Here is a 14,327-nt window from a genome sequence, read left to right on the forward strand (position 1 = left end):
TTTTATCAATTTTATCAACTTTGTCTTCTCCCGGAGCTCCAACCCACGAAACCGGATCTCCTGCACATTTTCCTATATACATCTTATCATAATTTGCCACATCAAAATCCCACAATTGAACTTGCCTGTTAGCCTAATCAAGCTTGCCTCTTTGCCAATTTCTCAAATAGAAAGAGGAAAATCTATGCTACAGAAAAACCCATTTATGAAATTTAATAAATAATACATGATTGGCTGCCAAATTTATATTTCCATTTGATTCGGATATCATTTTTTTTTCCAAATTAACCGAAAACTGATCCGATTTTTCGGTCTTTCAAAAATACTGAACCAATCAATTCAATTAACCAGATTTTATGGCTGGATTTTTTCTATTTTTAGTTTTTGATGAATACCCCTATCCCACATTATACACAATATAGTAGAGTAAAAAAAAAGGGAAAATTTTCAATTAATGTCCTGTACTTTGGGCCTAGTGCCATTTTGGTCTCTAAACTTTAAAATGTGACAATTCAGTATCCAAACTTTTAAAACATGATAATTCAGTAATTATCGTTAATTAACTGTTGACCAACCATTTAAGTAGCATTTGAAAAAAATATAAATGTCCTTCAAGTGTTATTTAATTTTCTTTATCAATCATCTAAACATTGACAAAAAATTATCCACCCCAAATCCTTGTCTTTTTTATTCAAGAAAGTTAGGATCAGGTTTGAATGGACATTATAGTGACCCTAATTTTGTTGAATAGAAAAGACAAATATTTAAGATTGTTAATTTTTTGTCAATTTAAATAATTGATAAAGAAAATTAAACGACATTCAAAAGACATTTATGACTTTTTCAAATGTCAATTGAAAAATGATTAACAATAATTACTAAATTGTCATGTTTTGAAAATAAAATTCTGCCATTTTAAAAATTCTGGCACCAAAGTACTACACCCAAATTACAAATCACAGATTACTAATCGAAAATTTTCCCTAAAAAAATAGCAACGATGTGGGTCCAGTTAACACCTAACCTGCATACCCACTCTGACACCAATCTAACGGCTAAAAGAGATGAAGGCAACACATAGAATCCTGACATAAATTTGGGAAAGAGATGGAGGTGGATGGTCAGATGGGGTGACAGCACTGTTGCAAAGAGATTGTCAAGTGTGAACTTGTGTGTCATGCGGTTGGACCGGATTCACGTTGACGAATGACAATCCATGTAGATGGGTACACGTACCAGCCCTGTTGTCAAACATTTACTACTCAGGTTAGAACAGCTAGCTCTATTCTTCAATGGGCTTAATGCCTTTATGGGCTTCGGATAAACCATTAGAACTTGGCACTTGCTCATTGGATCCTCAGATCAGCCCACCTGTTGCCTGACGGTTACTTATTCTATTAATTTTTTTGGGAGATGGGATTCGGGGCCGGTTTGTTTGTAAGTTGTAACAATTATTTATTTAATTAATTATTATTTTTTGTTAATTACTCTCTTGAACAATATTTTATCCGTAAAAAACAAAGAAATAAAAATGCTGACTCCGCTGCCATAATATCCTATGTGTACAACGTATAATAACCACGTCACCATTCAGCAACTGATCGACACTTCCCTTTTGTTACCACGTTTCAGCCATCAATCACGTACGCTTTCGTCATGATCACTCATGATTAATTTTTTGGCCCATTACAAGATCAAAGAGCCACATTTGTGTAATTACCAGACAGTCCCCACCCCTACCCCTACATTTTTTTTGACTTGCAAAATCTAACATATTCAATCGTCTTTTGCGGATCTCTAATTTAACTACGGTTAGTTTATCCTAAACTAAGAAACTAACCATAGTTAGTAATACGTTGTCTACGCTATAAATGGAGCGAGGTGTGATTCAGTGACAGATTCTCTCCTCCACGATTCAGCAGAGAATATCCTCAGATAAGGTCTGTCTGCACTTCGAGATTTGATTTCTGCTATCAAAAGATAACTCCTTGGTTCTGTTTTCATATTTTCTCTTCTAAGGTCTTCATATCCCATCCGCCCTGCGTCTTCTCGTTTTAGATCGGAATCGATCAATCAATTGAGAGTTTTCTTCTGGGTTATTGTTTTCAGGTCTCACGCATGTTGGTCCGGTTATTTAGTTCTTCAAATTTATTCGGTTATGGCTTTTTTCTTTTAATTTTCTGGGAAATTCCTTATTCCTCCCATGGAATTTGCAGTCTCTTTATTATTGAAGCTGAATTATCCATCTTCTGGAGCAAATTCAGAGAAGTTTGGCTACTTTGATACGATGAAACTTACCGTCTAAGCTGAATTAACTATTTCCGGGATTTTTGACGAACTACTTACAGGGGCATAATCTGTTGACTTCATCTCGTATCCCCTTTGGAGTTTGTGATCGTCATATCATCATTCTCAGCTCGGTTACACGAATTCTGTTCCGCCATTTCGTGCTGTTCAATGCCATATCGATTGTTAAGTTATGAGTTTGCGATCGCGTTTTTCATTTTTTTCTTTCCTTCTTTTTCCCCCTCTCCTAGATATCTCAGACGACATCTGAGATCCTCTATTAAGCATTTCGATAGAAATTCTTCTTCACTTTGAAGGATATTAAGAACTTATTGACCTTTGCCGATCTATGATCAATGTAGGTATCTTGATTTATCAAGGGCGATTTCGATCTGATACAAACCAAAATTCCTCTTTTCATTCTTTTTCACCTTTTAAAGAACTTTAAGCTTGGAAGTCGCATTTTTAGAAAGTTTACTGTTCTATATTTTATTATTTCCTTCATCGGTTCATCCAGCTGCTCTGTTTTGGGAGCTTCCTTCGCTAATATTCGATCGACAATATATTGCAGAGAGAAGATATGGCGAACGATTCAATCGAGGAAGCCATTGCAGGACTGAAGCAGCTTCTGAGGTATATTCTTGCAATTTCTCTCCGTCATCGTGTTATCATAATTCAACATCTCCTTTTTCTAATTTCTACCCCAAAAAAGTCAATATTTCCTCCGCATTTCTACTTTCCACCGGTCTGGATGGCGGACCGTGGATCATGGATGACCCAAAACCATGTAATTGCCATTTAGGACGAAGACGATCAATGTGCTGTGGCTGTGGCACGCGGGAGTCATGAAAAATTGAATAGTGTGTGTTTGGATGCAGTGAGAAGGGAGAGCTGGAAGCGGTCGCGAAGGCAAAGATAGAGGAGATAACGGCGGAGTTAAGAGGGTTGGTGGCCGATGGAAGTGTGTGCCCGGTGGAGAGGATGAAACAAGGCTTCAGTTACTTCAAGACAGAGAAATTTGAGTAAGTTTGGATTTAGAGTTGGACCTATAGTTAGTAGTTGCTACCTTTTTTATAAAGCCACTCAGCCCAGTTTCTACTTTCTACTTTCTAGTGGTATATGTACTTAAGTACTTCTGACTTTAAAAATGATACGCTCTTTACCCTTTACACACAGTCACACACAGTACTTTATAGCAGAATAGGAAAGCAAAAACCTTCGAATGATTCCCATGCGCTCTCTCGGCTGCCCTATGAGCTATGACCCCACTAGCTCAGAAGTCAGATCTAAAGCCTGATGGGTTTCCCTTTGTTGTGGAATTATCTCATCTCATCTCATCTCATATAAATTAATATATGATTGATTCTAAACCAACTCAGCTTCACATGGGAGTGTGTGAGCTGTGATTTTTGTAGCCATAAAGAGAAAATACGAGGCTGAATGGCTGATGCTGATCAATGTTTTAGATTTAAGTCTATCATGCTTTAGATTTAAGTCCTGGCAGTCCCAAGTTCCAACCGCCATGAATTTGGCCATTAAGTATTAACCAAACAAACAATACATGTAATATGTTTCAGGGATTGAGTTTGTTGGATCTGCTGCCCACTGTCAAGCTACCCATACTTACCCACAATACACTACAGCCGTGCATCAAAAGCATCGATGTTGCTAATGTGCGGCTGTAGTAGTATCATGTGGGAAATAGATCCGAACTCTTCAGGATTCGCGTGTAACTCGGCACGCTTGACCATTGAATAGAGATTTCAGATTTGTCAAAATAAGTACAGTTGCATGAATGTTCACCATACATTTGTCTCAAATAAATTTAAATCCTATATTATATTATAAATTTATTATACCAAGTGAGTTTGGTCAAAGGTTATATTAACCATGTAGAGGTACTCACGATTTTGGAATTTGTCCTCAAAATCCGTACACATACTTTACAGCCGTGTATTGTGAATATCTTTCACAACTGCAAAGGCGGTAATAACGGTGTGAGGACGGATTTTTTTTTGAAGTTATACTAACAAGTGAATTCAAAGAATCATGGCATAGGAAAATTTTAATAAAATCTATGAATCTCTCGTTTAATCAGGTGCGACGTGGGGTTATAAGGTGACTTTCATACGTGTGGTCTAAATGGATTTTCATATGCTATGAAAATATTCTTCGCCTTTTTTTTGAATTATTATTTGGATCGATATAACTTTGACGAAGTGGTTTGGGTAAACGGGATGCAGTTTATGGTGTTTGCGTGCTCCGACTCCAGAGTGTGCCCGTCGCACATCCTGAATTTCCAACCGGGGGAGGCCTTTATGGTCCGTAACATCGCCAACATGGTCCCACCATATGATCAGGTTCCCATCCACATGATATCCCCCCACATCTCTTCTTTCTAATTAACCTCTTTAATCACCGTTTTGTTTTGCTTATTTGTTTAGTTTCTAACGAAGACTTGATTGGGTTGGTCCTTGTACAGAATAAATACCCCGGAGTTGGGGCGGCCATCGAATATGCCGTACTGCATCTCAAGGTAAATTACTTATTGAACTTAATTACCTGTTCTTTATCTATCCTTTAGTTTATTTTTTTGATAATTTATCAATTCTTTGTTGCTTCTTTCCTTCCAAGCTCTTATTTTACTCATCTCCACACACCTTTTATTACTTTTTTTTTTTTTTTTTATTACGTTTGATTCCCTACCGCACCAAAGACCAAAGCAGCTGGAGTGGTGGAGGAAACATGAAATACTGGTTGAAGAATGCTAAGCCACCCACCGAGCTTTCTTTTCTATGACTTGTATATACCTACACTCCATATCACATGTGATATGTCCACCTAACTGTGGAAGAGCACATGTTCTTCCATTTGTTAATACCCTTAGCAATAATATAAGTACGAAAAGATCTGTTTTCTCGGTTTTTTTTTTTTCATAAAGTGGGGATCAAATCATCTTACATCCTACCTTATTAGATAATCCTCTAACTTCATTTCATTTTTTTTTGTATGTTTCCTCCTAACGTCATTTTATTTTCTATTTTATTTCTCTCTCAATTTTTTGTAGATAAAGTCAAATCTAAATAGAAATAAACTAAAATTTACGCTCAACCATTTTGCACTCATACGTGTTTACAACATCCGTGCAAATGAAATTGGAGCCAAGGTCCCGTTTGGTTTGAAAGAATAGAGATTCCAAATCAGGCTATTCCGATTCGAATTATTTGATTGGGTAAAATCGGAATTCTATTCTGGAATGACATTCCTCTATTTCATGGAATTATCATTCCCTGCCCCTTTCTTAAGGATGAAATCCAATTTCCATTACTTGGCCCTTTTGTTGATTCTAATCTTCATTCCATTTTTGTCTTAGCCAAACAAGATTATGGGAATAGATCATTCCTATTCCCATTCGAAAGGGTTTTGATTCAGATTCCAACTGCGAATCAAACGGACCCCAAATTAAATGCAATCAAAGAAATAATTAATATCATGCACCATTCTGTTCATTCTGAAAAATTTTGAATCTGTGATGGGGCCTCCTCAACCCGGCACGAATGATTCTCACACAGAAGAGGAAAAGGAGAGCATCTAAATGACACAAGAAAAGACTGACACTTTTTTTTTTTATAAATGAGATAATGCACAGGTGCAGTATATCGTGGTGATTGGGCATAGCTGTTGTGGTGGGATAAAGGGGCTCATGTCTATTCCCGACGATGGCTCCACCTCCACGTAAGTCCTCCTCCTTATCTTTTACCCTTTTCTTCTTTTTTTTTTTTTAATTTTTTTTTCTGACGGCAACCTTTTCATCTTTTGGGGTTCCCTCTCTTCTCCCGTAAGTATGATTTTATCCGAATTTAAATAATATATTTTATCCTTTAACAATGTAACCTACTTTTTTTGAGGGTCAACATTTTGTAATAATGTTTCAGCTGACACTTGTTTTAAAAGCTGTCTCGTTTTATTCAGATGCTAGTGGTATCAAAGCGCCTTTTCCATCAAAGATGGGGGATGACAATGCATCTTGGTCACTTGGTTTTGGTTACACTTTTCATGCGTATTATAAACAGAATAAACATCATAAGTTACCTATAATTTTTTTGCTCTAAAACTATACGCATATTTTTCATGTATCCTATCTCCTTGAAATTAGCGGGAGTTATCTGCAGGAAAGACATCGTAGTGGAATAGCTTTGACTAATCAAAACATTGTCATGAATTTTGATAAATATCACATTAGTTATCGTTTTTATAATATCTTTTAGGGTCAATTTAGTTCATAGTTGGAATTAAAATCTTTTATAATCAAAATTAAAATGATTTATTCTTCTGTTTAGTTCAGATAGGAATGAGAATGAGAATTGAAATTAACAAGAATGTAATTTTATGAGAAGGAATGTCTATTCCCTCAAATAGGAACTGTCATTCTACAAGAAATAAAAATGGGATTCTGATTCCGCTCAATCAAATAATTGGAATTAGAATAATTTATTTTGATTTTGATTCGAGACCCTATTCCTACAAACCAAATGGGGCCTTAATTGTTTACTAGTTTTTCAGGTCATATCTTTTTGTTATCAGAATAAGAACCTAAAATAAAACAGCATTTCTAGATAATAAGTTAGATAAATGAAGGGAGGACATATGAACTATTGTTTGTTTTGTTGGGATTTGCAGTGACTTCATAGAAGACTGGGTGAAAATCTGTTTGGCCGCCAGGAAGAAGGTGAAGTCTGACAACAACAGTTTGTCTTTCCAGGAGCAATGCACTGAATGCGAAAAGGTAATACCTGCCTTTCTCTCTCTCTTTTTTTTTTTTTGTTTATTTCTGTTACTTAAGGGTTTTCATAGTGCCAAAAAAAATGTGTGAAATACAATGATAATTAAATAGAACTTAGATAATTCAAATATCATAGTTGGTCAAATTTGGACATTTGACTGATTGAATCAAATTCAGATTGACCCAAATGAATTCAAGAAATATTCAAATTTGGTCAATTATATAAATCATAATTGATCAACACCAAAAGACCTTACAAGCTGAGCCAGTTGACACCTTCAGAATCATCTGTATACTTTTGCCCCTTTAAACCCTATATATCATCTCGTCCTAAGTTATGATACTGGCCAGATCAATTTCTCCTACCTACGTCATTTAAATCCCTTAACTAAGCATTAAGTAGTTTAATGGGTCGTTTGGCAACAGCTCAAGTAGCTTAAATGAACTTATTGTTTTGTTTTTATTTTTCCTGGGTGAAATAGCAGTAGAATACAATGTGTCATTCAGCCACTTCATTTATGATTTATGTCCACAAAGGAGGCTTTGTATAGACTAATAGTACTGTTGGTTGTTTAAATTTCTTGCGTAAGCCCTAATTGCACGGATCGGGTTCTAGTGTACAAATGGGACTGTGAATGTTAATCTGATTTGTAATGTTAATGCTTTTATTTGGACTGAAAATGCTACAGGAAGCGGTGAATATATCCCTGAAGAACCTACTAACCTATCCGTTCGTGAGAGATGGATTAATGAAGAAAACCTTAGCGCTGAAGGGAGGATTCTATGATTTTGTCAATGGATCTTTTGAGCTTTGGGGGCTTAACTTCAGTCTCACACCTTCTCTCTCAGTATGAAGTATGAACACCCACCAAGTTAGCACATCAGCGATCCAGCACATGTCTCTTTCAGCCTCTTTAGTGCAATATGTATTGAGCTTCGTTGCGCGATAATAAAATTTACAAAGGTAATAAAATTTAAACAAAGCGCGACTCCTTGAATTCCTGTATTCATTAAGAAGTTTTGTATAAAAGAAATCGAGGTGCCCTTTTCATTTCCTGCTCTTGTTTGAGAACGTCTAAACAACTCCAAGGAAGATACCTCGTTGAGCGGATGTGCATTTTGGTCGCCAATTCTTCCTTGGAATAACTTCTGTGTTCAGCAAAAATCTATGGTGCATGAGCTGCACTACCCAGATGTTCCATTTCACAAAAACATCCTTGGAAGGAAAACTCATCTATCTGATGTGATGAAAGGAGTCGCAAACGTGGCAAATTAGAACAATTGACCTAAAACATCAGGCTGTAGATATCCCTCTTCGAATTCTATACATCATGCATCACTTAACAATTCATGTAAACAGGCTTACATACTTTTTGGATGCTGGGCAAATCTTCAATTGGGCCCAAAATTTTTCAGGTGGTATATTCGGAGGACATCGTCTCTTGTCAAGAAAGTCCGATATGCCATTGGACCATGCTAGAACAGGGGCGATCGGATATACTTAGAAGTTAGAACCTAACATTCATAGTGGACCTTGTGTTGACGGGGTTGTTATTAAATCACAATCCTTAACTTACTAGGAATAAGATTTATTTATACAAAAGAATTAATGATGAAGGCATGAAGCCATGAATCATTTTGTAGGTTGTATTGATTGCATTGTCTTTTGAGATACAGTTATCAACGCAATATGCAATTCATCCATCATCAAGGAATTGAGAACCTACTCAATCACTTATTTGCTAAAACACAAAACAACAAGTCATTCAGTTCAGCCACTTTTCATCTGTGTATGCCACTTTTCCCAAAGTACGTGGGAGATCTGAACTAACTTGACTGCTGGAATTTCACCCAAATAAATACTTGACTGCTGAATGTAGGAGGCCATTTGCCATTGATCAGTGGTTGGGAGGGACAACTATCGACTGTTGAACTTAATTAGAAAAATCCTACTACTGATGTTTCACGCAAAGAAAAAGAGATACATCATATGACAAACCGAGTACCAAGCATGTGGCATTACAGCACCTATATTGAGACTACATTTCAGAACCTAGGGCCCGTTTGGTTCGTAGGAATAAGGGCCTGGAATCTGAATTAGAATGAGTCTTTTCGTTTCTAACTGTTTAATTGGGTGGAATTGGAATTCCACTCTTATTCTCGGTGAAGTGGCATTCTCCCATTTGAGGCTCCCTGGTGGAATGGCCCAAGCCTACCTTGTTCACAAGGCTTCTTAAATTTGAAGCCCAATATAACTACTTATAAACCCGATGTGTCTTTACCCCTCAGTGAACTAATTGCTCGGCATGTGGTGTAGAATACTTGCAACATCGTTTCTTTACATACCAACAATGAGGGCCATATGGTTTGGCTTCCAAGTTCAGTTAGTTAATTTTGAATCTTCTTACAGCCTAGAAATTATTTAGCTACATGAATAGCTTCTTACTTGCTTCACTTGTTCTCGGGCACTCGTAGATCACTTGTCAACAAAGGTGATGTTTGGCATCAATGATGATTCCTCCTTGCCGATTATCCAAAAATTGGTGATTTCTAGAATCAGTGATTTTTGAAAAATTATCAAAAATTGTCGTTTGGTATCATTTATACCATGTAAGTCAATTTTTGAGAGATCGACCTTGAGTCTGTTCGGTACTGTTTTTTCAAGGTTCAATTATTTTTGCATTAGAGTTATTATTCAATGTTATGTCATCCTCAAAAAATCAGCTAGAAATCAAGAAATCATCAAAGAAAAAAAAAAGTGATCCCTAAAAATGGCTGATTTCAATAATCAATTTTTTGTTGATTTTCTGAAAATCATCAAAATCAGCCAACCAAATAGAAATTTCAATGCCATTCATCTAAGGACATGGCTCCAACATGGCAGTGATTTTCAAGAAATCATCATTGATGCCAAACTTCACCTATGTTCCAACACTCTATCACACCTCATGTATGATGGGTCCCACTTTTATGGTGGGCCCCAGTTTCAGAATGAGGTGTGTGGCATCTAATCAAATTGGTAGGGTGTTGGAATGTATTTTGTTGGTAGGAGATCCCAACTCGGTGTTTTGTAAGGAAGAGATCCCAATTCATACTATAGCACGATGGGAACAAATCAGCCACCCACAAGATTGCCCCCCACAATGTCCCACAGCACATCCCAACCGTGTATTAAAAACATCTCCTAATGATATCAAAAATGATGATGTCATTATCGGGAAATATTTCCAATACACGGCGGAGATGTGCTGTGGGACTTTGTGGGGGGCAATATTGTGGGGGGCTGATTTGAACTCTAGCATGATATAAAGGTTTTAAGGAAGGAGCGAGCTGCTCAATCCGGAGGAGCATCTGCTGCAACCGACGAAATGCAGCATGATCTTGCCACTGCATGCCCAATAAAACACGGCCAAAGTCCAAGCTGGATTTTGCTACGACTATGACTCGTTATATTATTGATGGCCATTAAAAGTTGAAGGAACCTAGTCCAAGGTCCACGCTGGATTTTGCTACGACTATGACTCGTTATATTATTGATGGCCATTAAAAGTTGAAGGAACCTCGGCCAAAGTCCACGCTGAATTTTGCTACGACAATGACTCGTTATATTATTGATGGCCATGAAGGAACCTCGGCCAAAGTCCACGCTTTTGAGAGAGGATGAGATCGTACTCCCCACTACCCAGAAAAAGGAAAGAGAAGTACCCAGAATCAGAAAGCGAGTAGGCCAAGACCCAAGCGTTCAATGATGTATAGGAATAGGAGAACGGACAGACTACTGCTTTTCCGCAAGGGCTGATTTAATAGAGAAAAGCTTGTCACCGCCTCACCGGGTCCAAAGTTTGGACTCGAACCGATTTTCCTTTCCATTATATTCCACCCATGCATTAATTTTATGACAGTCAAATTAAGCTCAAGTCACGCACAATTTCTTCCGGGTTTGAAGTTCTTTTTTTTTTTTTTAACTTTCTTTTGGTTGAACCAGCAACGATTCATCTTTGTTGGAAACAGTTTGAAAAGTGAACTCTAAAGAATATATATAGAATGCTTAATTAACAAATAATAGGATTCCCAAGGTATCATTTAATAATCTTTCTCTGTTGTTTCAGGGAGTGGAACATGGAAAGAGGAGAGATTCGGCATAGAGTTTATCATTGAGTCCCACACTGTGTAGCCTAAATATTTATGGCATGGTTTAATTAAGTAGAAAAGTTGTTGAAATTAATGTGCATTAGAGATCAGCAATGGTAGAACTTGTCCCTTGTTTTGGGTTTGGGTGGTCCTTGTGCAAGCCTAAATATTTATAACTTTTCGCTTTAAGCTTTGTTGAAGAACTTGGGACAGCGACTGTACGGTATTGTTGCACTCAAGCCAATTGATTCTTGGGCGAGCAAATTTGTGTAGATTATAGACCATTTGTACCACCTTTGTATTCGAAAACCAATCCAGTAGACAGCACTCCAACTTCATTTACATTCACTTCAATTCAAAACATTGTTTATCTAGTAAAATAAGTGGTTGGGTGCATCTCTTATTCAGAGATGAAAAGTACTTTTAGAGGCGGCTAAAACTGATCACAGCAAAGGAGTATTTTACTTTTCTATTTCTTGCTCTCTGAGAGAGAGAAAGAGAGAGAGAGAAAGAGAGAGAGAGAAAGAGAGAGAGGTTACAAGGTATGCCAGGCCGCATCAAAGGAATATCCATCAAGAAGCTCTGTCAAGGTAGGGGAATTTGAATTTAAATCATCAGTGAAAGGCCAAAAAGAACCCTCAAAACATTCACCAACGGCCGGATCTTGTTTGTTTAACGCTTCAACAGTGTTCTGAAAGCTTGCCTTCATCAGTTTGGGTTGGACGGGCTTAGTACTGTTGCTATCACAAGTAGTTGAAAGATCAGAATTCGAATCAGTGGGGAGCTTGAGAACTTCCTTTACTCGATTGAGTTTTTTAGAGCTTGATAGAGACGAAGAGACACCAGGTTTACCCTTTTCCTTTCTTATCCCGAGCTTCTTGCTCAAATGAGTGTTCCAGTGGTTCTTCACTTGATTGTCAGTTCGGCCTGGCACTCGGCCAGCGATTAGAGACCACCTACACAAGAAAGCACCGAATTTTAGTGCTATAGCGTAGTTCCACTGCCGTGATGACAGGGGTTACAACAACAGCAACGACAACAATTACTGATGCTGCAGACCCATGTCTGCCACTATTACGCCATACTTGTCCTAGCTAGAACTAGAACTAGAAGAGCTAATAAGATGGTTGTGCGCAAATTTTGGTCCTAGCTAAACTGATGATTAGGACTAATTCAGCACTTAAGCAAGTCGTGTCCAGAAACTAAACAAGAACCCACCAAAGTGGTTGGACGTTCCTGCTGGGTCTTTACAAGTTCTACTTGGATAAGCCATGTCCACAAGCTTCTGCTGCTGGTTCTAGTTGTTTCTCATAGTACTACTTCTTACTATTAGCACTATCATTATTCACAATATCAAACTAAAAATGATAAGTGCTGAAAGAGAACATTGGAAAAAGTAGCAACACAACAAAAGGAAAATGGACAAAAAAATCTAGGATATATATATATATATATATATATATATAATTATGTATATAATACCCATATACAATTAATTAATTTTCTAAAGTAGCAAATAGTAAAGCTAGATCTAATAGCATAAGAAATGTAAGATAAAACTGTGACGAATCTGAAACAATAATTGTCAATAGGATTAAAACAGGAAAGCTGAAAGAGAAAAGACCTGTTGCCAAGGAGATTATGGAGCCTAATGATAAGATCATCTTCTTCCTCTGAAAATTCGCCTCTCTTCACGGTGGGGCTTAGATAATTCATCCACCTTAACCTGCAGCTCTTCCCACACCTCCTTAAATCTGTTAATACATTGGCAAAACAACCAAACTATCATCTCTACTAAAAGCTTGATAACCCTATTAATACATTTGCAAATCCTAAGAAGGAGGAGGAGGAGGAGGAGGAGGAGGAGGAGGAGGAGGAGAAGAAGAAGAAGAAGAAGAAGAAGAAGAAGAAGAAGAAGAAGAAGAAGAATCCTGTAAATTACCTGTCACCTTAGCGATGCGATTCCACTTCCCTTTCCCGTGCACTCGGATGTAGTCCATGAGAATCTTGTCTTCTTCCACTGTCCAGAAACCCCTCTTGTAGTGATTCTTTTCTTCCATTTGCACAGCGAGCACACACACACAGAGACCCAGAGAGAGAGAGAGAGAGGGCTTAAAGTTTGAGTTTGGAATCTTTGTTTGTAATTTTATAGGCGTAGCGTAGCAAAGGGGAGCATTATTCTTGGAACCATTTCACTGTTGATCGTGTGTGTGTGTGGTGCAGCTGAATTTCTTCACAAATCTTCTCTGCTCTAGTGATAATAGCGCAGTACCTGAATGCTGTCAATCCATGCAAGCTCAGCTTTGTTTGATAGCCAAACATCTCAATTAATTGGTCTGAGCCCTGAGTTCAAATCTGCCCCCCACAAGATAGTGCCCCACGACGTCCCACAACACATCCCGCCGATGTATTGGAAACATCTCCCGATGATAAGTAACAGAAATGATGAAAATCATCAGAAATATTCTCAATACACGGCAGGGATGTGCTGTAAAAGTTGTGGGAAACTATCTTGTGGGGGGCTGATTTAACTCCTGAGCCCTCACTCTCCTTCGTCCTCCCTCAGCCATTGGCCATGGCCTACACCACCACATTTCATCTCTCTACCTACGTCATTGCCTTAGAGAAAAACAATCAGCATTTAGTATATATTTAGTATTACCCTGGGCCATGACACTGCCTATAAACACGTGCTTTTCACCAATTGTTTCTCTCCAAATATGTGACATGGGAGAATGGAGATGACGCCAGTGTCCTTTTCTCTGAATCCTGGGCCCCCTTTTGTCGTATTCGTTATAATAACTGAAAAGATGCTCAGTTTGTTTGGTAATGCGATCCATGGAATCATTGGAAGAGTTGCATGCTTAGAATTAGAGGGTGTCAATAGACAAGTTCTCGGTTGGACCTTGTGTAAATTAAAATCAATTTGAACGGATTGAATTGGATACCCTTCCAGAATTAATGGTTCTAAGTGTATGTTTTGAATTGAATCGGATTGAATCAATATGTGATCCACTGGTAGAAGATAAGAATACAGGTGTCAATAGTGGACCAGGTTTGGGTTGGAATTATTAAACATTGAATTGAACTGTTCCAAAATGGTTCAGAGTATTCATTGCATTGGATT

General features: G+C 37.7%; 2 protein-coding genes across 2 annotated transcripts; one reads left to right on the plus strand and one right to left on the minus strand.

Annotated features, from left to right (window-relative positions):
- The first annotated feature begins 1,856 nt into the window (after nucleotides 1-1,856).
- LOC148853907 (carbonic anhydrase 2-like) lies at nucleotides 1,857-8,120 on the plus strand. Its single transcript, XM_088983633.1, has 9 exons — nucleotides 1,857-1,940; nucleotides 2,858-2,919; nucleotides 3,165-3,308; nucleotides 3,496-3,511; nucleotides 4,497-4,646; nucleotides 4,769-4,822; nucleotides 5,936-6,021; nucleotides 6,967-7,072; nucleotides 7,759-8,120. Exons 2-9 carry the CDS (start codon nucleotides 2,867-2,869, stop codon nucleotides 7,921-7,923), a joined length of 774 nt encoding a protein of 257 aa, XP_088839759.1. The 5' UTR covers nucleotides 1,857-1,940; nucleotides 2,858-2,866; the 3' UTR covers nucleotides 7,924-8,120.
- Nucleotides 8,121-11,518: 3,398 nt separating this feature from the next.
- On the minus strand, nucleotides 11,519-13,768 carry LOC148853908 (transcription factor WER-like). The gene is made up of 3 exons (XM_088982770.1): nucleotides 13,143-13,768; nucleotides 12,825-12,954; nucleotides 11,519-12,156 (listed from the first exon to the last, which is right to left on the minus strand). Exons 1-3 carry the CDS (start codon nucleotides 13,258-13,260, stop codon nucleotides 11,736-11,738), a joined length of 669 nt encoding a protein of 222 aa, XP_088838896.1. The 5' UTR covers nucleotides 13,261-13,768; the 3' UTR covers nucleotides 11,519-11,735.
- Nucleotides 13,769-14,327: the final 559 nt, after the last annotated feature.

Source organism: Nelumbo lutea, chromosome 4, assembly GCF_056320005.1.
Source record: "Nelumbo lutea isolate HS-2025 chromosome 4, American lotus-T2T, whole genome shotgun sequence".
Taxonomy (NCBI): Eukaryota; Viridiplantae; Streptophyta; class Magnoliopsida; order Proteales; family Nelumbonaceae; genus Nelumbo; species Nelumbo lutea.